The sequence below is a fragment of the Rhea pennata genome, chromosome 13, assembly GCF_028389875.1.
Source record: "Rhea pennata isolate bPtePen1 chromosome 13, bPtePen1.pri, whole genome shotgun sequence".
In the NCBI taxonomy this organism is placed as follows: Eukaryota; Metazoa; Chordata; class Aves; order Rheiformes; family Rheidae; genus Rhea; species Rhea pennata.
Window position 1 is genome coordinate 2,177,175 of NC_084675.1, and position 24,990 is coordinate 2,202,164.

The following is a 24,990-nucleotide window of genomic DNA, read 5'->3' on the forward strand; positions in this document are numbered from 1 at the left end:
GGCGCGGGGCGGCCGCCGGCGCAGCATGGCCAAGCACCACCGCACGCCGGCGCGCAGCGCCGAGCCCGTCATCGAGGTCAAGAGCAAGGTAAGCGCCCGCCCCCGCCGCGGCCCCGCCCCGCCCCGCGCCGCCGCGGCCGGCCCCGCTCCCCCCCCGCGCCGCAGCGGGGGCGCTGGGGCCGCGGCGCGGCTGCCCGGCCGTGCGGGCCGCTCCACCCGGCCGCGGCGGCAGTGCAGCGCGCCCACGTGCGCGCGCGTTCACCTGGGCGCGCCCGGCCAGATGCGCGCGCTCGCGCCGGCCAGATGTGCCCGCACCTGCCCAGATGCGCCCGCTGCCCGGAGCGCGCGCGCCACACCCCCCCCCAGCCCCCCAGCCACCACCGCAGCCTTCGCACCCCACCCCGGGCCCGGCACCCTGCTCGGGCACCCAGCCGGCGACCTCCCGCCAGGCCCTGCCCGGCGCCCTCGCTCCGCAGCACCCCGCTCCGCGCCAGCCCGCTGCTGCTTCCCGGCTTCCCGCAGGGCTTCTCCTCTTTTTTATTTATTCGTTATTATTATTATTTCCCTTTCTATACTGTCGATGCCTTCCGGTTGTAAATGGGATTAGCGTTCCCTCGCCCGGCGAAGGGCGGGCGCTGGGCGCCCGCACCGGGATGAATGGGCTGCGCGCCCAGCTCGCCTTCGCACGGGCCGAGCTCGCTGTCCCCTCGCGGGACAGCAAACCCAGGCTCCGCGTCCCCTCTCGGGCCAACTTGTAGGGAGTCAGGTGAAAACCTGGGCGCAAACTAGCGCTGGCCGGCCTGGCAGCCGCAGCGCCAGGTGTGTCAGGGTGGTCCCGCCACTACTCCTTCCTCCCCCCGTGAGCAGACCTCGGCCGTGTCCTTTTGGGGTTTAATCAGGAAAACGCGCAGCTGCTTTTCCTTCCTTCAGAGAAGGAAAGAGGGGCAGACGGACCGCCCGTAGGGCGCTGCTGCCTTCGTGCCTGCTGCCGTTATCGCTAGAGCAGCCTCAGCGCCGAAAAGACTTGGGTGTTTGGTGGCACCTGAGCAGCGGACGGGATGGGGATGAAGCGCTTGTGAGCGAGGAGGGGAAGAAGAAGAAGGGGCTGAAGCTGCCGATCTTGGCAGAACGCAGGGCGCTCTGCAGCAAGGAGCCGCTGGGCCCTGGCCTTGGCTCTCCCTTCTCTCTACCAGCTTGTGGAGGAGCTCTGCCCTGGGTCCGTCCTGCGGGCCCTGCCTCATGCCCAACCCTTCTTCCCCTCCACAGTTTGATGCTGAGTTTCGCCGCTTTGCCGTGAAACGCTCCAGCGTGGGCAGCTTCCAGGACTTCTACCGCCTGCTGCAGACCGTGCACCAGATCCCCCGCGTGGACGTGCTGCTGGGCTACACGGACGTCCACGGTGACTTGCTGCCCATCAACAACGATGACAACTACCATAAGGCCCTGTCCTCTGCCAACCCCCTCCTCAGGGTCATCATCCAGAAGAAGGGTGAGTGTGAGCTGCTGGGGCTGGAGAAGGGCGCTGGAGCCGCTGCCCGAGCAGGAGGCACGGCAGCGCTCGCCTTATGGAGCCAGGATGTCCTCCAAGGAGAAGGCGAGCGGCTTGAGCCAATGTCCCGTGGTACCTCCCGTCCCACGCTGGGGCAGCGCCGTGGCCTCCACTGAATTGAGGGTCTGCTGTGTTGGGGTCTTGTGCCTCGCTGGAGGTCGGGCCTGCCCAGTGCATGCTCTCCAGCCGCACGCTTTGGCGGACGGCTCCTGTGTGGATGTCGCTGGAAGGGTGCGAGAGCAACCCCATGGGTGACATGGGGGCTGCTCTGCCCCGGCAGGAGGCTGTGCCTGGCTGAGCCCATGCCACGCTTCCTGGCCGAAGAGGGGATCCTCAGAGTTCACTGCTTCCGAGCTGCGTTTCCAGCCAGGCTTGCGTGGGCTCTGTAAAAACACAGCGTGCTCTTGGGCCTGCCGCCGCTGCAAGCCCGATTCGGCTCCCTCCCCTAAGGCTGGGGGAGCAATCGTTTTGGCGCTCGGCTTGCCAGATGCAGCTGATTTATTTATTTATTTATTTTCCTCCTCTCCAGTGGGAGGAGGCCTGTCTCTGCCCCAGCAGCCCAGGGGCTTGTCCTGACCACAGAGGCTTGTCCTCAGAGAGCAGCTTCCTCGTTCCGGAGCACGAAATAACCGCGATAGCGACATCCCTAGAAAGGCTGCTGGCGCTACAAAGATGAGAGCTTTCTAGTGACAAACACCTTGGGTACGTCTCACCTCCATCGGGGCAGATGGAGATGAGGCCAGCCCGTGAGGATGCCTTTCTGTCTGGTTTATTAGCACCGAGTCTTTCTAAGCAGTGAGCAAAAGTCCACAGAGCTGTAGCCTGCTCGGAAAACTCTGGCTTCAACAGCACGGTGCCTGGAGCAGCCTGGGGCTTCCAGCTGGACGATGCCTCCGGGCAAGCGGTGACACCTCGCCGGGTCTCAGCAGGCACCTCCGGCCGCTGTGCTGCTGACCCGGGTTTTCATCCCGCATCGGGTGATGCGGGAAGCACTTGACTTGCATTTCGTTCCTTTGGGGCTAAATGGGGACCAGAAGGCCTCCGTGTGCCTGGTGCCTGAGCTGGCATTTCCCCTGCGTGACCTGGGGATGTGGGGGGATAGCAGAGAGGATCCAGGCTGAAGGCAGGGAGGAGAGGCTGGAGGCTGTGACGTGCTCTGGGAGCTGCCGCCGGCAGCAGCGTCTCCTTGATGCTGGAGGGGATCCAGGCTGTGCGCAATGTGTCTGTGGCCCCTCTTCTCCGATGAGGGAAAGCAGAGGCGTAGGAAGAGGTAAATGACTCGCCCAAGGTCATGGATCCGGCTGGGCTGGTGTGCCCAGATCTTCCTGGCATCCGAGTGGCACTCCCTCGTCCCCGGCTCGGGTGGCTTTTGGGGCAGGCTTGCAGCTGGCCATTCCCCTTCCCAGAGCCGAGGGCCGGACCCAGGCTCTGGCACGGGGAATTGCCTTGGTGCCGGGCTGGGGGTTTCTTGTTGGCTGCCTTGCTCCAGGGGCCGCCTCGTTTGCTGCCGGGAAAAGCCTGTGCAGAGGGCGTGGGTGACCGCAGCGAGCTGGCAGAGCTCAAGAGCGGGTGGCCTGCCCCCCTGCGCCGTGGGCAGCCAGCCGAGGAGGGTGGCGAAGGCTCCGCTCGCCCTGGGAGAGGGGGGACGGCAGAGCGGCGGAAGGCATTTGAAGAGGCCAGGAGCCATCGCTGGGTGAATCACATCTGATTTAAAATGGATCCAGGTCACTCCGGGGCTGGGCGGTAGTCAAACCAGTCCAGGTCAGCTGGGGATGTGGCTGCAGAGCCTCGTTCCGCCCCCCCCCCCATCCGGCCTGGGCACGGGCTGCACGTGCACGTGCACACTTACCTACACGCGCATGGGCACGCATGTATGCGTGAGCAGCAAGACGCAGCCAGCGCTGTAGAAGCTGTCAAGGCGCTTGCAGCATTTGCTCTGCTCTTCTCTGCTGTCAGCCCTTTGGACACCTCCTTGGCTGCACTCTTGCGTGGAGGTGGCAAAGTTCCCGCTGGCGGTCCTGAGCTCGCGGGGTGCTCGTGGCCAGTCCGAGAGGGTACGCAGGAAAGGGGGCTCAGCTCCTCCAGCTCCGGGGTGCCTGTGGGTGTTGTGCTGCTGGCTCTCCCCGCGGGAACCCCACCACCACCACCACCACCATGGGCCCTCTTTGGGCTGCAGGGCTGGGCTGGCTGGAGGAAAAGCAGGGCCTGGCGGGAAGGGGAGGGAAAGGCCTGCGCCGCTAGCGGGATGGGGCCAGTCTGGAGGCATCGCTGGGGTCAGCCCCGGGCACGGGGCGCGGAGCTGCCTGGCCCAGCTGCTCCGCATCCCTCGGCTCGATCCCGGGGAGAGGAGCCGCTCGCTGCAATGGCTGTGGGAAAGCCTCGACCGCCCTTCCCTGAGCTAAAAATAAGCAAGGGAGTATTGCAGGGAGATATTTATAACCCAGGAGCCTTGGCAGGCTGGCTTGTCCTGGGAGAAACCCTGCTGCCTCCGGACTTCCTGGGGGTCGCAGCACCCATCCAGCTGAAGCGGGCTCTGGGCACTACCTGGGCACATCCAGAGCGGATGCTGCGCCTCGGTGGCACAGAGGAGCAGCAGCTGGAAAGGAGCTGGGGGTGCTGGTGGTGCCAGGCTGAAGCAGTCTGTGGCCCATGAAGCAGCCAGTCTGCGTGCCAGGCGGTTAGGAGGAACACGGCCAGCAGAAGGAGGGAGGCTGCTGTTCCCCATGGGGGACTTGCCAGCAACGCTGCCTCCAGTTTTGGGCTCCCTATATCCAAAGGGACGTGCAGAAACCAAAGAGGGACCAGAGGATGCTTGCAGATGGCCAAGGCCCAGGTGGGAGGTGGCAGAGCTGGCTCCCGTCGGGCTGCCAGAGGGGAGGCCCTGGGGTGATCAGCCGGGGCTGGTTCAACGAGCCATGCTCTTCTGGGTGGTGCCAGACAGCGTAAGGAGAGACAGTGCCCCCAAATTATGGGTTAGGAGGCTGGGGGGAGCCCCAGGCCACTCCATCTCCAGGAGATGAACAGGTGTCTGGGAATTGGGAGTTCTCCATCCTCAGAGAGGGCAGGACTCAATGGGATGCAGATACCCCGATCTGGTGCCAGTGCCAGTCTGGGGATTTGGGGTTCTGGTGGTCCCCAAACACTGCTGTGGGTCCTCCAAAGCTGCCAGATCCCCCAGTCACGTGGCCCGACTCACCCTCAGGGTGACCCAGCCCCAGGGAGCTCTTTGGCGTTAGAGCACACAAGCCCCTGGCAAGCAGCATGAGCTTGTCTGACCTTCCTCCTCCTCCTCCTCCTCCTCCTCACATGGTGCAGCCAGGTGACCTGCGATGCCAGGATACTACACTACCGCTGCCGGGGATGGGCCTAGGGTGCCAGCGCTGTGAGCTGGGGCAGGGGCGGCTCTGGGGGGGCTGCGTGGGGGCCCCGCTGCTTCTCGCTGCCTTTGGCTCCTCATGCCCCGCCGGGTGGGCACAGCAGCTCCTGTCGCAGTGAGACCAGCCGAACTGCCCCTGCAGAGCTGGCACCTCCAAGGGCAGGACGGGCTGACGGTGGGTGCCCAGCATCAGCGTGCAGGGTGGATTCATCCCACCGGGAGGGTCCTGAAAGTGCCTGCACCCTCTTCATGTTGGGATGGCCCATGCCAGGTTCCCTCTCCACCACTCCAGCCTGGGGCACTGCTGTGACTCCAGGGCCATCCGAGCTGGCAGCTCCAGTGTTAAACTGCAGAGTTGAGCTTAAAGTGTGATTAAGGCTGAATCACTGGCTAGAGCCCGCTAATCCTGGCCTCGTGTATGCTGGGTAATCCCAGGAGACGGGCCCAGTGCCTCTGCAGGGTAGATCCACGCTAGACGGAGACAGGCTGTGGGGAAAGCTGAGGGCGATGTTCTGGAGCAGACCTGGGAGCAGGGCACTTCTCCCACTGGGTCCCGTAATAGCCAGGCCAAAGGACCTGGTTCCCTGAGTCACCGGGTGATTGCTGGGGCAGGAGGCACCAGCTGGCTGAGCCCTGCCTGACCCTGCATCTCCCTTGCTCTTTGCAGCAGAGTCGGACGCCAGCGTCTTTGCCTCCAACTCCTTGCAGCGGAAGAAGAAGGGGCTGCTGCGCCCCGCGCACTACCGGGCCAAGCCTCACCTTCTCATCGGCATGCCCCAGGACTTTCGGCAGATCTCGTCCATCATCGACGTGGACATCCTGCCCGAGACGCACCGCCGTGTCCGGCTCCACAAGCACGGCTCCGACAAGCCACTGGGCTTCTACATCCGCGACGGCGTCAGCGTGCGTGTGGCCCCGCAGGGTGTCGAGAAGGTACCTGGCATCTTCATCTCCCGCCTGGTGAAGGGTGGCTTGGCGGAGAGCACGGGGCTGCTGGCTGTGAGCGATGAGATCCTGGAGGTCAACGGCATCGACGTGGCCGGCAAGTCCTTGGACCAGGTGACGGACATGATGGTGGCCAACAGCCACAACCTCATCATCACTGTCAAACCGGCCAACCAGCGCAACAACGTCATCCGCAGCAGCAAGGCCTCGGGCAGCTCGGGCATGTCCACGGACAGCACCCCCAGCCAGCAGACCCCCAGCCCGGCCTCGCAGTACTTGAGCAACTACAGCACTGCCGAGAGCGACGAGGAGGGCGACCTCGTTATCGAGAGCGACAGCGCGCCCCACTACATCCCCAGCGGCTGCCCCAACGGGGACCCCGCCGACAGACCCCTCCAGCAGAGCCTGTCCCTGCACAGCTCGCGGGGCTCCCTGCAGTCGCTCGGCAGCCATGACGGCAGCCCTGGCCGGGGCAGCGGGCAGGAGGATGGCACCCTCCTCACCCTATAGCCATGGGGCCCCTCTCCCCCGAGACCTTTTGCAGCAGTGGTATGGGCCAGGCCCCACGGCCGGCCAGATTTCCTCACCGCCAGACTGTTTGTGGGCACTGGGGCAATGCGAGGGGCCCGCTGGGGAGGGTGCAAAGCAGGGACTGCCTGCCCCACTTGCCTTCTGCCAGCGCCCATGCCCATGGGGAACCCCACTGTGGTTCCTGCTCACGCCGTGCACTGCCCACCCAAACCCCCAGGCCTCCCTCTCCTCTCTCTTCCAAACAAGTATTTTTTTTTATTGTTTTATCAAAATATGCATCATTAATTAATATATTGCAATGGACAGTAAAACCTTTTTTAGAAAGCTCTCCCGCTTCTCCCTGCTTTGCTTCACCGCAGAGGTCAGGCCCCATGGAGCCCAGCTGCTCTGGGGCTAATGAGGCCAAGGCACAGCCCTCTTGAGGACAGCAAGTAGCCTCAGCACCTTGGGACAGTGCAGGTCTGGCCCACAGTCTGTCCCCTGGGAGCATGTCAGGTCTGCTACGAGCCTCACGACCAGCTGCGTACCCAACACAAGTCTTCTGGGAGGAAGAGCTGTATGGGTCCCCAGGTAGGGGACAGCAGCTAGGGACCCTGGCCACCCCACAGCCTCCCTGGAGAAACATGTGGCTCTACATGTGCAAGGTAATGCCTGGGAGCTGCAACCACAGCATGGGAGCTGCCAGGCTTTGCTGCTGCTCTAGGTGACCCCAGCAAGATGTTCCAGGGAGGCCCATTGCTTGGAGGAGCAGGGGTTGGGGAGGATGCTGGGACACATCCCCATCCCGTGGTGTGCACCCAGGCTGTCCTGGGCAGTAAGCCTTGTATGCTACCTGACGTGATGAGCCTCATTTGGCCCATTCCCACCTTGCAGCAGGGACAATGTGCTGACCACCCAGTGGACACCTAGCAGGGAGAGGCAATGAGAGGTCTGGGGAGAGCTGGGAAGCACCCAGGCTGGCAGTGGGCACCCATAAACCCTGCTGGGGATGGTGGTTCTCCATTCTTCTCCTCCTCCAGCTCTAAGTGTGGAGGGCCACAGCCGTCCCTGCTGCTCCCCTGTGGTCTGCACAGCACCCCAGCACCTTCACTCTCTCTCCCACCACCCTGTGCCTAACCCTCAGGTTAATGGTCGGTAGCATCTGGCATGGGCTGTTGCCAGGCTGTAGCTGCAGCTTTGCTGCCAGCCTGGTCCAGGCCAAGGACAACAGAGGAGCTGTTGCAACTGCTCCCCCAAGCATCTTTCTGCTTAAAAGGAGAATGCTACACAGGTTGGAGCAATATCCCAGCGGAGTAAGTGCTTCCATGGACCTGTCAGACTCATAGCAATGTTGGCTTCTCCATTTCACACCTTGTTCCTCATCCAAGCTAGAAGCAGGCCTAGCCAGATGATGGCTGGACAGCCCTGTGGTCCCTCAGCCCTCTCTCTCCATACCTTCTGCAGCATTAGCCTCACAGCACTTGTATCTAGCCCCAGTGCTAAAATCTAGGAATCTGCAGTTAGGCCTAACGCCAACACCTTGGCATCTGCATCAAGGTCCATTACTGCCCTCCACTGCTAATAGCCACCATGGTCAGTCCTGCCACAGCAAGAGAAACAGGAGGATGGCCACTGGCCACCTTTGACAGTAAAGTGGCTCAGACAAGCTCCATCAGCAGCTCTGCAGGTAGGGATCATGTAAGCCCAGTACTTTTTCCAGCCTGCTCACCTGAGCAAAGGGAAGAACAGGACGCAGGCACGCAGGACGAGCAAGGGCAGCCAGCTAGAACGTCAGACCCCTTCGTTGCACAAGCTCTTTCTCAGTTACTTAAATCCTACAGAAAGCAAGTCCAGATGCCGCCCAGGCAAATCCAGCATCAGCCCCGGCTTGGCTCATATCAGCAGAAGCTGAGCAGTCCGATCAGATGGAGCTCAGGTGGAAGCATAGCTGGCTGCAATGTCTGTGGGGATCTTGCTTTTCCCAGGTGCTGCATTCACCACTTCCCAGTCTACCCACACACACTGCAATCCCAATCTAATCTTCCCAGGCCTGAAGGCTTCTAAGCAAGAGGGAAAGATCTTCTAGGGTTCATGCAGCAGGATCATTGAAAAGGCCTTGTCCACCTTTGGCACTTGATGGTGAGGAGGCAGCGGGCTCACTTGCACAATGGGACCTGCTCTGCACATCTGAGGACTGGGATCCAGCTGGATTTCTGCTCATGTTTGGCTTCTCCACTCACAAATCCACCAATGCATCCTGATATCCCAGCGCTCCAATACCTACCCAGACTGGCCCCTTCAGCCTTTCAGAGCCCACTGCCACCACATACAGCCCACAGCCCCCCTGTGGGGGCACCAACAGCCCTCCCCTCAGCTGCATCTAGTTTCCACCAGCCCATCACCACCACCACTCTTCAGGCCCTGCTGAACCTGCCCAGAACTGCAATTTGCCATACACAACAATGGAGGGAAACGATACTTTATTGGAGCACATCCTGCCCCATGGACAATGAAGGTTTCTCCAGACATTCTGTTGGCTTAGCTACCGACAGATTCCCCTGCTGCTGCCCCAGCTCTTCCCTGAGAGGGCAGAACTGGAGCACTATGCCCCTTTCCCTTGAGCTGTCCCTGAGCTGCTGAACACATCCAGCAGGTCAGAGGGTATACAGGTACCAGCTGCATGCTCAAGATAGGTCAGCACTGAGGCCCAGGACACGCATGGCAGACATGCAGCACAGTTGGTGGGTTTTTTTTTTTTTGTTGTTTTCTTTTGGTTTTTTTGTGGCTGCAGCTGGTCAGGCTGCCTCTAAATGCAGCCAAGTGTAGAGGTGCCAGGAATGAGCTATGCCCATGGACTAGTTAAGGAGAAAAAGGGGCACAAGGAGCACCAGGCCTAGAGGCAGCAGCATGGGAGACCTCCTACCAGTTTCCAGAAACAGGGAAATAAGAGATGATGAGATCCATCCCGTGGATCAAGAGCACACAGAGCAGATCTCTGTGAGAAGTCAAGCAGTACAGAAACAACTGTTCTCCACACTGTGCAGAGACAATAAATCAGCTCACCTCCCTCCCTTTCCCCTTGATGAGACAACTTTGGAGGGTGAGCACAAGATGCAGACTGGACATTAGACAACATATCAGCACCTGCATGGGCCCAGTGTCCTGAACTTGTCTTCCTCCCTCCCAAACTGACTCCAGCCCTTCTCCAGTGATGAAGGATGTTCACAAAAAGCAGCACAACACACCCAACCCCCAATGGCTCAAGAGTCTAGTTTGATGAAAACCTTGGGCCTGGAGAAAATTTTGAGGGCCTCCTCTATCTGGGATAGCTTTCTTTCCAGCTCCATCCGCCTCTTCTGAATGCTGAGGGTGTCTGCACGCACTGGAAGCATCACCAGGTCCTTCACCAGCTGTTCTTGGCCTGTAAGAAAGGAAAGCTGCATAACTGGAAGAGCAAAGAAAGTCATTTTTTTCCCAAACACTATGAACTTAGAAGCAGTGGATCTAGGACCTAGAGGGAACATACATCCTTGGATTCAAAACATAGCTGGATCAGTCCCAGGGAGACCTGCTCTAATGTTGCAGTAGCGCTGCTTTGAGCAAGGATTGGACTGGAAACATCCGGAGGTCCTTTCAACCTAAATCTATGATTTTAAGAGCAATAGAAACCCTAATATCATTGAGCCAATCCCACATCATTGACCACTGGCCCAAGCCCAGTCCAGACAGCCAGTCCTGTAACCTTCAAGCCCTAACAAGTTGAAAGGGATCATTCTTCCTGCACACACAGAGAACACACAGTTCAAGTGTGGCTATTCATGCAACATCTCAGCTGTATGTCTTATTCTGGACAACTCTTCAGTGGGGGAAAAAAAATCAGGTATAAAATCTGTGCCCCAGAACTTTGTTCTCCCTAATCCTGGCTAGCATCTCCTATTTTTTCTGAGCTAGAATTCCTATTTCTTTTCCTCTTACTCTGCTTCAGATTGCTGAGGGTCTCCAACCGCTGGCCCTCAGGCATCATGGTATGACCAGGTGGAGTGTCAGGATCTGGCAGGTTTCGCTGCTGCTCCTCCAACTGTCTGCGCCACAGCTCCTTCCTCTCCAACAGGCTGGCAAAGCAGAATGAAAGCACATTTTGGCATATCTGGAAGGAGAAGTTACCTAGGGCCTAGGGGAAACAGGCAAGAGGCTAGACACTGGCCCTTCCAAAGCTTCTCAGTCCCCATGTTGCTGTCTGAGGACACGGAGATCAATGTTGTCAGCACACACAGACCACACTCCACCCACCCTACCAACACATGCCCTTGCCATAAAGGGAAACACCCTTATATTTAGCCCACACGGGCTGGATTTGAACTCCTTGGAGGTAAGAGCTTCTGCTCCCTGCTTCCAGTCTAGGCCACTGAGCCCTCTCAAAAGCATCTGCGGGCGAGCGATGGAATGAACTCAGACAAAGTAGCTTACAGCCAGGAATGGCAGACACAGCAGAGCCAAAGGACCGAAACAGTGGTCAGTCTTAGGACAGTGTCACCCAAGAGTTGTTGGGGGCCACAAAACCATTTTTTACTTGGGACCCCAAAATGCAGCAAATTTTGATGTTTCTTAGACTCCAGTTGCAAGGCAGGAGGAAGGACTCCATTTGCAAGGCAAAGCAAGCTCTCTGCCTCTCTGGAAGCAGACCTTTTTGACACCGAAGCTATGTCACATGGAGCAACATTTACAATCAGGCAGGAGCACACTTCTCAGAACTCAGAGTATCCACATGCTAGCATCAGCATACAGCAACAAGCAAGGGGGAGGGAACCAAATTCTTTCCAAGCCCAGTCACACTGGCCATGGGATGCTCATTAAGTCAAGAAAACAGCAGGGACTCTAAATATTCCCCAGGCCACAGCAAATTGCACTGCCAGTATATGCAAGAGACACTCCTACACTCTTTCCCATTCCATTCAGTACAGAAGCTGGGGGACAAGGGGCAGAGTCAGGTTTGTTACATGAAGTCTCACGGACCAGACTGGGGTATACATACTACTGGGGGACGTGGCCCTTTTGTTTGGTGTTGTACTCTTCCTGCTCCCGGTGTTTCTGTTCCAGCAGCTCAGCCAAGGTTTGCAATGAGTGGGAACGCCGCAATGGGGCCCGCTTGGCGTTGCGGGCATTGTGTTTAATGAAGTCGACGCTCTTGCCCTCCACCTGGATCTGAAAGGAGAGGGAGGCAGCGGGAGCTGGCTGGGCAGACGCATTCGCACAGCTGCCCCATAGGGGAGAAAGCAAATAGTCAGAGACCTGTATAAGACACTGAATGTAGGTGTACTACAGCAAGATGGACATTTCCTCCACCAACCCTATCTGAGTAGTCAGAACATCCTGAAAAGCCCTAAGAAAAGCAGATGCAAGATTGCTGGCACTTCTAAAGCAAGGAGGAGGGATTTTCAAAGGAAATTTCAGTCTCTCTTCAAACATGAGCAAGGAAGAAGCTAGAGCATAGTATCAGCAATCACTGAACCCCTGTCTTACCACCCCTATGGTCAAGATCCTGCTCCTTCCTTCCAGCCAGAAACAGTATTTACAGATGTCCCTGCTCAGGCAGTGCATCTGACCTAGCGCTTTAGAAGAAACACATGAAGAGTCCAAAGCAGGAGCAACAGGCGAGTGTTGGAAACCCTGAGAGCATCCAGTCAGCATGCAACTCACCTTGGCTTCGGCACCTAGTGCCTCTGGAGCCTCTGTGTCTGCCTCTGCTTTCATTCTGGCAAGGCTTGGAGAGAGCGGCCTGCATGGCTTGATCCCAGGGCCACATCGAGAATATGCCCTCAGGAATTTCACAGCCTCTGGATTTGGAGGTGGGGAGCTTTCCTGGGAAAGGCAAAAAAAACCATGCTACTGGAGGGATGCTGGAGTAAAAAAGAAACCCATTCAACAAAGTTTGGGTGGTCAACCACAAGCTCAACCACAAGTTTCCAGCAGACAGACGAGAGCATGTCCTTCCTGCTACTATTTGGTGGAAGTTCTTGGGGGAAGGCAATCTGTATACAAATCATAGCCAGCAAAGGCGAAAGCAAACTTTGCCAACAGCATCAGATCTGGTCCTCTCAACTGAGCTTTGTGAAGTAACATTAAAAAAAAATGCAGGAATAAGTATACAGATCACATGTGCGCAAATCATTGACACTGTCTCAGAGAGTCCCTTTTTACTAACTAATCCTTCAGGTATGGAAAGACAGCAACATCAGATGATCCAAGAGGCTCACCTACTAGTGCTAGGGACAATCTCAACAGTGGGACAATCCAAACCGACAGTGATCATGACTCCTTAAAAAGCAGAAATTTTTCTGTGAAAAGGGTAAATGGTAGTGCAAAGTAAGTGTTCTGAAAGTTGAGAAACACATACCAGTATTCCTAGTTGGCAATGCTATAGAATATGAACTTTCTGAAGAAGCCTTCCCTCCTCCATAAATCACAGACATGCTACAGAGACCTGCTATAGCAAACTTTAATGAAATGATATACGCAGGCATGAAGCTGGCAGACGCACAAATTAGATGCTCTCAAGGTTCACTCTGTTCAGCACCCCAAATCTGTGATGATCCTATTCTAGACAGAAAGGTGCCCAGCTCAAAACAGGAGCAGAGAGTGAGACAGTCCAGTGGTTTGGGGAGGGTGGAATTGTATGTCAGAGGCATCCTCAACGGCAGTGATTAGCATCAGCACCTTGCAACACTGGCTGAGATCACAGTCAGTCTTGTTGCAGACTACCTGTCAGATAGCTGCCAAACAAACCCTGCAAGTTGAAAGCTGATGTTGTGGCAAGTGGATGGCCTTATGATAAATACCGCCAGGACACTGCTCTACTTCTGGAAGTTACAGGGACTAACAGGTATCCTCCAGATCTTTACAAACACCCAAAGTCTCAACTGCTCTGTCAAAATACTGCAGTCCACTAAAGGCAGATTCCTTGTTGCCTGGTTGTTGGGTAGTCCTGAAGACTGAATGTGGGATAGACGAGTAACATCAGTAACGTTGGTGTAAGGAGGACTGGGCTGCTACTGTACTGCTGAAGAAGTTCCTCTAACTAGTGCGGTCAGTTAGAAGTCAAACAAATTTGTGATCTTAAGCAGGAGTGCACTAGCAGAGTGCAGCGTGTCTCCCTTTGTGAGAGCACCAAGACACTGTCAAAGCCCTTTTCAAAGGAGCTGCTACAATTAGCAGGCGCTGGGACAGATGACAGAAAAGAAACCCCAACACAAGACATCAAGACCTAACAGAATCAACTTAAATCTCTCAGCAGAAGCTCCACAGAAGGTGGAGATCCTTCAGAGGGAACACACTAGCTCTAGGAAGGCAGCAGTAACAGTTAAAGTGACATGAGTCAGCATCAGGACCTTCTGCCACCTCCCTCTGGAGGAATCTGAAGAGTACTAGTAATACACCATGCAGAAATCATCTGCAAATAGATCATCCCCTTCTCCCCAGAACAGAAGAAGAAAAAACCCTCAATCTTCCTCTAACCCAAAGGATTTGTCAAATAAGAGTGTAGGCTTGTGTTCCTAAAGCACATGTGGGTTTCCTCCTTTCCATATGAAAGAATCATGGATGTCACAGAGTGGGTTGGTGGCAGACTGGAAAGAAAGGATGTGGTATTTGGGACTACTGACTTGAAAAATCATCTTGCCAGTTTTTGTAATTGTTGTCAATATATATAACAGTATCAAAAGTTGATCCAAAGGCTACAGACTGGAGATGAAGAAGGACTCGATGAAGTTTCCAACTCACTGAGCACCAAAGAAGGATTTGCATAAGTGAAGATCACCCAGGCTGCACCTACCAACTGCACAAGTAACAGCTCACTGTGTAGTGCCTTTCCACACAGAGTGGTTGCTGTCAAAGATGGAACAGAGAAGGAGACCACAAAGGAGTACTGGGGACTTGCAGAGAAACAAAGCCCTTTCCTGAACAGCCGACAAACCTGAAGCAAATGGGAATGTAGGATCCAACAGTGAGAGGTTACTCCTGACAGCCAGCTGCTTAACAGCTGAAGGGGTAGGCTCACAGCTCCCCTTCCTCAGCAGGGCCTCTCTCATGCAAGGATGAAGCTGGAATGGAGCTCCCAACAACCTCTAAGAGATCTCTGGGGCTGAGGGTGGGCACAGCACCCCTGCCCTCAGCTGTACAGCAGGGAACCAACCATCTACAACACTAGGAGCCACAACGTCTACTTCTTTTGGCTGAAGGAAGAGGACAACTGAAGGCAAAGGTCACCTGAATGACAGAGGCCCCCCAGATCCAAACTGATGATCCACTCAAAATGGATCCGCTCCAAATGGATCCACCTAAAGATGGCAACGAAACTTTTCTTACCTTTCCCAGTGGGCCTTAACTTTACAGTCCTTACAAACAGGTATCCTTCTATCCAAGACAGCCCACTTCATACATTACGCATGGCCCTTTGACAGGGGAACTATTTGAACACTGTTAGGCTCAGGGAAGCCATCAAGGAGAAAAGATTATTCAGAGAAAGAAAAAGAAAGAAACCAAAGATAAACAAAACCTTCACAGTGCTAGGCATGTGTGCAGAGCATAAGCTATAAATGTTTCAGCACAGAAAGCTTGGGAAAGACTTAGAAAAAGAGGCACGACCCACATCTCTCCTCGCACAAGCATATGTACATAAAATGAGAAGTATGCACACCCTTACAGGTTCTGCTAGAGCTATGACGCCTTCACCTTGATTGCCTGGATAGATGTTTGTATGCACCCACCACACAGTGAACGTTCACCGGGACAACTGCTTGAAGAAGAATCTGGAGATACAGGGCCCTCAGGACCCCTGAAGGTCTATAGGCTTGTAACAGTTGGACTGAAGTTCAGTGGCCAGCAGCCTGAAGGCCTACCTCTCCTTCTCTGTCCCAATTCCATGCAGAAATGGTGAGGACCATGATCTGTGAGGCAGAATACCACGGCCTTTTTGCATGAACTCCAGACAAGAGTTGCTCCAAACACTGTAAAGTTGAAAAGCTGGATACACCTCAAGATATTGCATATGCTGTGAAGGATGCACCACATTCAACCCAGGAACCACCCTTAGATGCTAGCAACAGAATGGCCAAGTGGGAGCCTGCAGCCACAGGGGTGTGACGGGACTTTTCTCTGCTTCCTTTACACAAAGGCTTTACTTGGCCAGAGAAGACAAAGATTATTACAGCAGTTACCCTCTGGATCCACACCACATGTTCTTGTCCAGGACAGTCTCACTGTTGCATCTGCCCTCTCCGCTTCAGCACTGAGTTGCCCCAAAACGATAGGGTCTGGGGCTCTCCTATTTCCAGTGTTCTGCAGATCTATTGGCTGACCTGCATCCCCAGGTCCAAAGAGTTAAGAGCTCAGTGGGTACTGACCTGAAGTTTGGCCTTCACCTTTGATTCCACATTGTCATATTTCTGGGATTTCCACAGAGCCTTCACAGGTTTGGGCTGATTGTGCTCACGGGCTCGCTCTTTCTCTTTGCATTTCTTCTGAATCTCCTTTATTCGCCTCACATTTTCCTTTTCATGGTCCTTGGACTCCTTCCCTACACAGCGAGGGGAGACACAGCCTTCATTCCTCAGACATTGCCAATAGACACAAGGTCTTGGAGCACTGGCACCAGAGCTGACAGCTCCATCATCAAAGCGAGTTCCATTGCCCACAGAAACTGCAAGCTCTCCCCTCTCCTGCAGGCTAGACAATCTGTTGTGTGCTTTCCTCCCATGCTACATGCACATTCCTGGAGGGACTGCACTCAGCAATGGACCAAGATCCCAGAGTGCCTGGATGAGTGTCAGCACAGGTTTGTGTGCATTCCTGGTGTCTGCAGACTCCCTCATCCTTAAGAAACATGGTTCACTTGTTCCATATTGGACTTTGCCAGACCAGCCAGATCTGCCCTTGTCATACTCTCAAGAGCTAGGCCAATGTCATGTTTCTGAACCTAACAAAACCAACTTTGCTTCACAAGAAAAGAAAAGTGTCCAGCTGTCCCTGTCTCAGATGCCAGGGAGAAAATCAACAGGCCTGTTGGGCATGGAAGGGAATGCTGGTTAATAGGTACAGGGCCAGCTGTTGTCAGTGGAAACATCATCAAGTGTTTGGAGCATACTTTTTGGGTTTGAATCAAGCAATAAAAGTGATCTCTCCTTGCATTCCCCACGTCAAGGAAGACAGCTGACACAACCAGACCTTCTTCCTTTCCCCTCTTGTTTTGGCACAGCAATTGTGGTAGCCACCAGCTGACATTCATCACACTGGTGACAGATAGGACCAGTGTCACTACCAGTATATGAGGCAACTTAAGTAACAGCCAGTACTTGGCTTCCTCTCTTCTTTTTTAGATCTCCCTATTTACTCTGGCTGACTTCCCTAGGGAAAAGGAGTATATTTTGCACTTGTAGTTCCCTCCACTATTCTCTTTATCCATGTACACAGTGTTTTCCTGAATCCTGGCCTAAATAGCAATGAATTCTCCCAGTTAAATATGCTCTATAAAGATGGATCAAGTGAAAACCTAATGTAAGTTTGACTAAAATGATAATGGTTATTTTCAGAGGCAGTAAACTAAAAGGGCTTGATTTATTTCCCCAGCATCTCTAAATAGTCTCTAATCCATGACTAGTCCTCAGTCCAAATTATATAGAGTCTTTTTCACAGTCAGGCATCTAACTGCAGACCTAGGCCAGATTGGAGTCTGGGAGGCCACAGCAGCAACCACAGCAGAATGCATAATGATCCAGGGACATCACTGCCAGCCCACATACAGACAGACCAAACACAGGAGATTTAGTGACCAGCCCTGTGGCCCTGTGACACTCGGATTCTCCCACACCTGGGGCAGCAGAGTAGAAGAATCCACCCAAACCCCTGACGTTTCATCCTTGGTCCCAAGCATGAACCATTTCAGCAGCAGTTCAGGTGTACTTACTCTTCACTGGCAGGCCCCTGTCAAGGGAGATGCCTTCAAGCTGCAGTAAGAGACTGACTGTTCCCTTTTGCCCCTTTTCCAGAATGTCCCTTCCACTGGGGCGAATACGAGGGGCTGGTTGGACCTGGCGGGCACTGCCCAAAGTGGGATATGGGTTAGGAACTGGGTCCAGGGGGGCAGAGGTAAAATCCAGCTTCTGTGCATTCCCTTCCAGCCTCCCTCGGGCTAAAGAGAAAGAAACAGAAGCAGATTATCAGGAAATGACTTTACCTTATGCTTTTCTTTACTTGCAGCTGCAAACAATACATACAGCACCTCAGCACCTCCCCACCTGTACCTTATCTTTTCCCATCTTTCAATCAGGTACACAGAATACCCTTAGGATCACCATTAGTGAGACAGGAAAAATACCTGCACTACTAGTGCAAGTGGAGACCAAGACTGCTGAGCACACCAAAGAATAAGGACATAAAACCTTCAAGTCCAGCAAACGGTTATGAAGATGATTAAAGGACTAGAGCACCTCTCACAAGAGGAAAAGCTGAGAAAGCTGGGACTGTTCAGCCTGGAGTGGAAAGGCTTGAGGTGGGGGGAGGGATCTTATCAAAACCTTTAAATATCTGAAAGGAGAGCATAAAGAGGATGGGATCAGAATATTTTTAGTTGTGCCAAGTTATAGCATGAGAGGCAATGGGCACAAACTGAAGCACAGGAAGTTCCATCTGAACATAAGGAAAAATTTCTTTACTGTGTGGGGTGACTGAGCCCTGGAACACGTTGTCCAGAGAGGTTGTGGAGTCTCCTTCCTTGGAGATATACAAAAAAACATCTGGACAGGGTCCTGGGCAGCAAGCTCTATGTGACCCTCCAGGTGCAGGGGGATTGGACTAGATGATCTCCAGAGGTCCCTTCCAACCTCAATCATTCTGTGGTTCTGCGAAAATGAGTTTGCTGTCTCATGCCAAAGTCCAAAAAAGATAGATACATTATAAGCACTCAAGGACTCACCTGAGAAAGGACGTTTGTAATAGTTTGGAAAGAGTGTAGGATCTGGAGGAATGGGTCCAGAAATCTTGGATGGCCCTTCACACATTCTGCCGTCACTCTGCTTCTGCAACTGAAACCAAACATCACTAAGAACAGAAATGAACGGGGCTCACTGAGCCATTGAAAAGCAACATTAACATACATTTAGACTTCTGACCTTCATCAGAGAGAGCTCGCACCCAGTTACAGAAACATCCTATAGGAAACCAGCCAAAACTGGACTCTGTGTGGGGTAAAGGCCCTTAACAGCACCATCCCCACTGTGTGACTAACCAGTGTTTTTACCAGAGCTGAACCTGAAATGTTCATAGTTGCTATCATAACTATATCTTCAGCACAGAAAATCTTTCCTGGATTTGCTCTCCCATACAGAAACATTTAATATAGATATACAAGCAAGAGCCAAGCTGTTACAACAGCCCTATGTGCTTTTAGCCTACAGGAAATACAGGGTAGTTTGACATCATCTGACAAATTTCAGTCTTACATTTGAATTATCTTGCACCATGGGCTCTTTCCAAATAACTACTGCACTTCACATCCCACCTGCCCAATGTAACATGAATCCCCTATCCTGTGCAGTCAAGCTCCTCTGCTGTATTATGAGCAAGAGATGTGCCAGTGAAGTCACCAGGCTTGAGCAGGCTGGGATTGAACCTCAAAAGGACCAAAGACAAAACACTTCACCTCAAGACAGTGTAGGGGTAGATGCTTCATTTCTAGGGAAGAGTCCTGAGACAAAAGAAGCCCAGCCGGTCTCTCAGATCTCAGGGAGAAAGGGGAGTTAGCTGTTTATAAAAACATCTTTTTTGTTTCTTCATAACTTTTCAAAGCAGACCAAAGGAGACACAATCCACAAATCCCTGTCCCAGCTAGTTTCTGACATATCCCATCACATGCCGTCTGGTCTAGCTCACACTGGTTCCTGCTGTCTCTCTCCCCTCCCTCTGACAAGGAAGGAGTACACTGCCCTCCAAAACATGAGCAGCCAGCGTCTATGTCCTTGTGATGCTAACTGAGATTTTTTGGACAAGAGTCTTGGGGGACTTGCTCCCTGCTCAGAAAACGAGGATTCAAAACCTCTGATTCACGCACAGGCTGCTGGTAAACTTCTGGCAGATACCACAAGAGCTTGGTCTCTTATTAGGATCACACCATAATTTCAATGGGAGTCAGGACAGATTGGCTAGAGTAACTACTTTTCAGCTAATGAGCTGAGGCTAGAACCTACATGCCCTTACTCCCAAGTCAGTAATTTAAAGATTTCAGAGACAACTGTATGGGAAGAACCCCTTTCAGGATCCTCAGCATCCTGTGCTGAAGACGGGCACAGTATCTTCAGTTTAATTTATAAACCAATAAACGATCAGTACAAGGATGAGTGAGCCTGTGTCATAGCAACTAATGCACTGCAGTCTTCCTTGCTAAATCACCCTTGCTGATGTGAGACCCATTAGCAAAAAGCTGTTACTCATCTCCCACACACAGCTGCAGAGGTAAGGTAAGCAATGTTGACTATTGCACATCAGTAAGCAAGTTCAGTGTCTTGTTTGTACACAGTTACTCTGGAAAAGCTATTTCTAAAGTTTCAGAACAGACTCTCAGTCTGAGATAAGTGGTATTATTTAGTTTCCTTTTTAATGGATCCAACTAAACCAGAACAGGTTCTCTTACTCTAGAAAAGAAATGTTCACCAAGCAATTACTCTAGAATAGCTACGGGCCTTGACATTCACATTTGATCTTGATCTGAACTCACTTTCAAACCCAATGATTTACACACAGAATGACAGACTCAAAACGAGACCTGTAACAGAGCAGACAATTAACATGGGGGAACGAAGGGGGAAAGGCAAGTTGATGGGAGGCGGGGGATAGAAGGCTGGCTTAAACCTTAACACAAGGCACATCTCATGTCCCAATAGCACCTGGCCCTGCCACATGAATTTGCAAATTACACCCACTCCCTGATTTGCAAGTCACATTGCCTCTGGATTTGGATCTTGCAAGATCACACAACCTCACTGCAATAGTATTTTGCCTATCTAGGTATCTACAGAAAACGCATCCTTGTAGAATACGAGTCCTTAGCATCGGTCTCTCTATCCTAGAACGAAGCAGCCAGTCCTTCAGTTACCAATGATCAGTACAGACATCCCAAGTTGCTGTTCTGCTCCTGTTTCTTAGCCATGACAACCAAAGGTGCATGCAGATGACACAGGAGAGAGAACCTAATGGCTCACGTCTGCCAAAAGAGGATGTGCTGACCACCTCCACACACTCCCACTGCCATTCCCATCCTTTTGTTTCATGTCTTGTAACAGCTCTGTAGCTCAAATGGTCCTGTGAAGAGCCAATTCAACTTACTGCACCTGCAAGAAACAATTCACTTCTTTCAGTGGGTTAATTTTCTGGCTGTTTAATCTTCTGTCTAAGCATAACCTGGTGCTACATCCATGGGGGAATCACAGAAGCACTGGAGCAAGCACAAGGACAACAGTGGGTACATTTGCTCATGATACAGGTGAGTAAGGAAAAGAGACCTTTTCAATAGTGACCTGATAGTTGGCTCAGCCACGCTGGCTAAATTGCAGCCAGAAAAGCATCTTCTTTACCTGTGTATTAGAACACTTAAAGGTCAAAAATACAAGTATCTGACTGTCCCGAAGATGCCAGGAGAAAGACACTTCACAGACTATGGCATTTTAGAGATGCAGGCAGACTGCAAACTCAATCTTGTTAAATGCAGGTAAATAGATACACATGTGCAACTCCTCTTCTTAACCCCATACAAGATTGCAGAACTGACTAGGGAATTAGTGATGCTGCTCCTAGCCACAGGGCTACATAAACCCTAGATTTCTATTCCCAGCTCACCTGAAATCAGCTACAGAAGAGGTGTACCACAGTTGCCAGAGCAACCAAAATACTTCAGCATTCCTTAGTCATCCAGTCTGATCCAGGATGGCTTGAAGCATTTGCTTTCTTGACTTGGGGTGCTTACTTTCTCTCCAGGACTAGAGCTTAATCCTGGCCTGGTTGTCACGAAACACAGCTCTAGCCCTACTTCTTTCCCAGAGTAGCCCTATAAGTTTAAGTACCATTAATTTAACTCTTTGTGCTCTTTGTCCTAGCTTATCAAATGGTAAAAATGTTACTTATCCCCCCAGATCTTTCAGAGCCTGGGAGAACTGTGACTTCATTTTGTGGCTTGTTTTTGTCATTGTAGTTAAGGAAACTACAAAACACACAAACAGACACAGCTTTGCCAGGTGCTCTTCACAGCCCAGTTAAAACCTGAACCTGAGCTACACCTGACTTTCAAGCACCCCCTTTTCTTCACAGATCACATTTCTACTGTGCCTGGGTCCCTGGCCAGAAGGCTGATGCCACACATAGAGCTGAAGCAAAACTAGCTTCATGCCTTCATGAGCCAACCTCTGCAAAAAGCACAGGGAAAAAAAATCCCATAGTTGTGATAAATTGTAGTTAATTAGAGTAAGTCTTCTGAAACAAATTAAAGGGCTAGTCTCAGTTCAGCTGGTCTTGGCTGTTTGGTCTGTCCCTCAATACTCTTAGCTTAAATGGAAAGTAACCCTCAGATATCCCTTAGGGCCAAGTATCACACAGGCTTGCACACAGATCTGGGATTACATCTATTGCAGAATCTCTAGGGCAAGATCAGCAGTTAGGAAACAAGGTCAGAAGAGCAAACACTTCAGGTCAAGACGGACTGAGTTTGTTCGTCTTTCAGTTGAGGGCTGGAACACTCCCTCCCTCCAGGATTCCAGTAACAGCACTAGTTTAGCACACAGGATGAGTATGTTTGACAGGAAGGGAAAGAGGAGACTGGAGACAGAAAAGGAAAAAGAGAGGAGGTAGAACTGGACAGTATGTCCCTGATTCCTAAAGTCTAAGTGACAGTCACTGTGCCATGTGTCACTGTATAATAAACCTACCTGGTGACTTTAGTCCACGTGCATGCTTTTTTCCTGCTACTCTGTGCAGATAGCAGTGCGATAGACTAATAATCTCCTTTTAACACCATTCCCCATGCATTTTCCCTGAGACACCAGCTCTTCATTGCCTGCCAGTCTCCAAGGCCTATTTTCTCTTTTGCCTCTCTGAAAACCAAGGGGGCCAGGTATAGCCAACTGTGGTACTGGCATTTGTATTTGGGACATCTGTTCCCTAGGAGTTGGGCAAGTGTCCACGAACATCCCCTCAGGAACAAAGCCAGCTTATACATTCTGTCTAATAAGTCGATAGCGTATCCTGCAGCAGCATCCTTGAACAGGAGGTAAACGAGAGCTGTGCTCAGCACTGGAAGGTAGGCAGAGACTGATGCGGGTATTTCAGAGTAGGAGCAGAGATACAGCCAAATCCTCTATTACAATGACAAGGAAGGCAGTGGAGGAGGAGAACACAAAGACACCCCACCTCAACACACGGGATCCTTCTCTGATGCAAGGATGAATCACGTGCTGAGCTTATAGGACTGACACGCAACGCTTAGCTCTCAGAGACAGAAGCCTGCACATTGGGGTCTACGATCTCCACTGGCTGTTTTGTTACAAAAAATCCACAGAAAGCCTCTTTCAGGATTCCACTGAACAACATCTAGACACTCCTAAAAAACATTTTATGCTTCCTTTCATTTCCTATGTGACCGGGGAAGGAGTGGGTGGGAAAAGGAGAGCCAGAAAAACAGATCTCAGGGTGCTACAACTTGACTGCCCAGAAAATCTGGAGAAATGCCATACAGATGCCCAATAGTCGGGGTAGGCAGAAGCTCACCAATGCTTCACCAAATGGGTGCAGCGACCCCTCCTTCCTGTACGAGACAACCGTCTAGAGGCTGAAAACCCACTGCCTGAAAACAGCTTATGGCTGATACGGTTCTGCCACGGAAAGGCTGCAGGCAGTGGCCAAAGCTGTGCATCACTAATACTTCATTAATATCCCTAAAACAACGAAGCCGCCCCTCCAGTCCCCCAGCGCTGGGCTTTTCTGAGCCCTACTCCACCAGACTGAAATTCCAGTCACATCTGGATGGTCCACTTGCCTCAACAAGCTGATTTCTCCAGGGGCACTGTACCCTGACACTAAAAACACCCTGCTCGCAAACAGCCTTGCTGTCTGACAGGCACCAAAAGCCCAAGAAGCGTTCCCAATGACACTTTAATGAAAATAGACCGTGGTCCCCTAGGACAAGGCACCGGGATGCCTCCCCGGGTGCCCAAGCCACAACTCACCAAGGGAGGCCGCAGAGAAACTCCTCCACGTGAGTCCCGAAACCAGGAAGGAGGCCGAGGCGCCTGCTGCCGAACTTCCCGGCGCCCCTGCAGAGCCGGGGTTGCGATGACGGGCTCTGCAGGAACCGCCGCCCCCCACCACATCCCACTTGCCCACAGCGCGATTTCGAGGGCTGCTCCCCGCCCCAGAGCCGGCGCCCCAGAGCCTGCCGCGTTTCCACGTCAGGCGGGCGGCTGCGGCCGGGGCTCGCTGCGGCCCAGAGCTGCGCTTCGCCCCGCCGAGAGCCCAACGGCCCCGGCGCCACCGGGCCCCTCGCGGGCGGCTCCGGCCGCAGCGCGGAGCAGGCCGCAGCGGCCGCAAGGCGCCTTCCCCCCGCCCGGCCCGGCCCGGCCCGGCCCGGCGCGGCGCGGGGCAGGCGGCCGGGAGCTCTTCCCCTGCGAGCCGGGAGGGCCGCGGGCGTCGGCAGGGCCGGACCCCCGGCCGCACCCCGCACCCACCCGCCGCGGCTGAAGGCTCGGCCCGGCCCGGCCCGGCCCGGCCCGGCCCGGCGCCGCCGCGCTCCCCCGGCAACAGCCGCTTCCGCCCGGCCGCCGCGCCGCCCCGCGCCGCGGAGGGGACGGGGACGGGGACGGGGACGGGGGGGCGGCCCTGGCCGCGCCGCCCGCCCGCGCCGGGGCGGCCCCCGCCCCCCTGCCCCCGCCTGCGCTTCCCCCGCCCGGAGCCGCGGCCTGGCGGCGCCGCCGCCACCGGGCTCGGGCCCGCAGCCGCCCCGCCTGGGGGCGGCCGCCCCGCGGCTCGGCTTGGCCGGCGGGAGGGTTTCAGCGAGCGGCGGCGGGGAGAGCAGCGGCGGCGGGTGGGAGCTTTGCAGCGCCCCGGCCGGGCCCGGGCGGCCCCCTCGCCTGCGCCCCGGCCCGCGGCAGGCCCGGCCGGGGCGCTCGCGCCCCAAGGCTCCCAGGCCGAGGGAGCTTTGGGTCACCCTGTCGGGTGGCTCCAGGAGAGGCCCCGGGCCCTGCTGCCGGCCGAGGCCGAGGCGTATCTCCAGTCAAGCAATTTGCCCTGCAGAAAGTCCCTAACAAACCAGTCTTCCCCTGCCTGGAGAAGCGTTCAGTCTAGATAGGACTGAACAAACAGCGATAAAAACTAATTTCGGCTGAAATGTTTTCTCTGGTAGAGCAGGTCTGGCTTTTAAGGCCTCCTAAGCAGAAGATAAGAAGGAGGTGGGAGGAGGACGGCCGCTTCTGTCAGGAACCAGCTGCCCGACTGGCTCGGTCGCTCCCCGGACCGCTCCTGCGGGGATGCGTTTCCGCGGCGGGGCGAAACCCGTCTCAAACGTTGCGGCTGCCGGGAAAGG

The 24,990-nt window shown here is 54.0% G+C and overlaps 2 protein-coding genes across 2 annotated transcripts; one reads left to right on the forward strand and one right to left on the reverse strand.

Annotated features, from left to right (window-relative positions):
• On the forward strand, window positions 1-6,729 carry LOC134146110 (partitioning defective 6 homolog alpha-like). The gene is made up of 3 exons (XM_062586308.1): window positions 1-88; window positions 1,267-1,489; window positions 5,593-6,729. Exons 1-3 carry the CDS (start codon window positions 26-28, stop codon window positions 6,378-6,380), a joined length of 1,074 nt encoding a protein of 357 aa, XP_062442292.1. The 5' UTR covers window positions 1-25; the 3' UTR covers window positions 6,381-6,729.
• Window positions 6,730-8,843: 2,114 nt separating this feature from the next.
• ENKD1 (enkurin domain containing 1) lies at window positions 8,844-23,967 on the reverse strand. Its single transcript, XM_062586800.1, has 8 exons — window positions 23,639-23,967; window positions 18,346-18,454; window positions 17,338-17,562; window positions 15,779-15,951; window positions 12,078-12,239; window positions 11,413-11,582; window positions 10,356-10,492; window positions 8,844-9,801 (listed from the first exon to the last, which is right to left on the reverse strand). The coding sequence occupies exons 1-8, from the start codon at window positions 23,780-23,782 to the stop codon at window positions 9,641-9,643; spliced, it is 1,281 nt and encodes a 426-aa protein (XP_062442784.1). The 5' UTR covers window positions 23,783-23,967; the 3' UTR covers window positions 8,844-9,640.
• Between the last annotated feature and the right edge of the window lie 1,023 nt (window positions 23,968-24,990).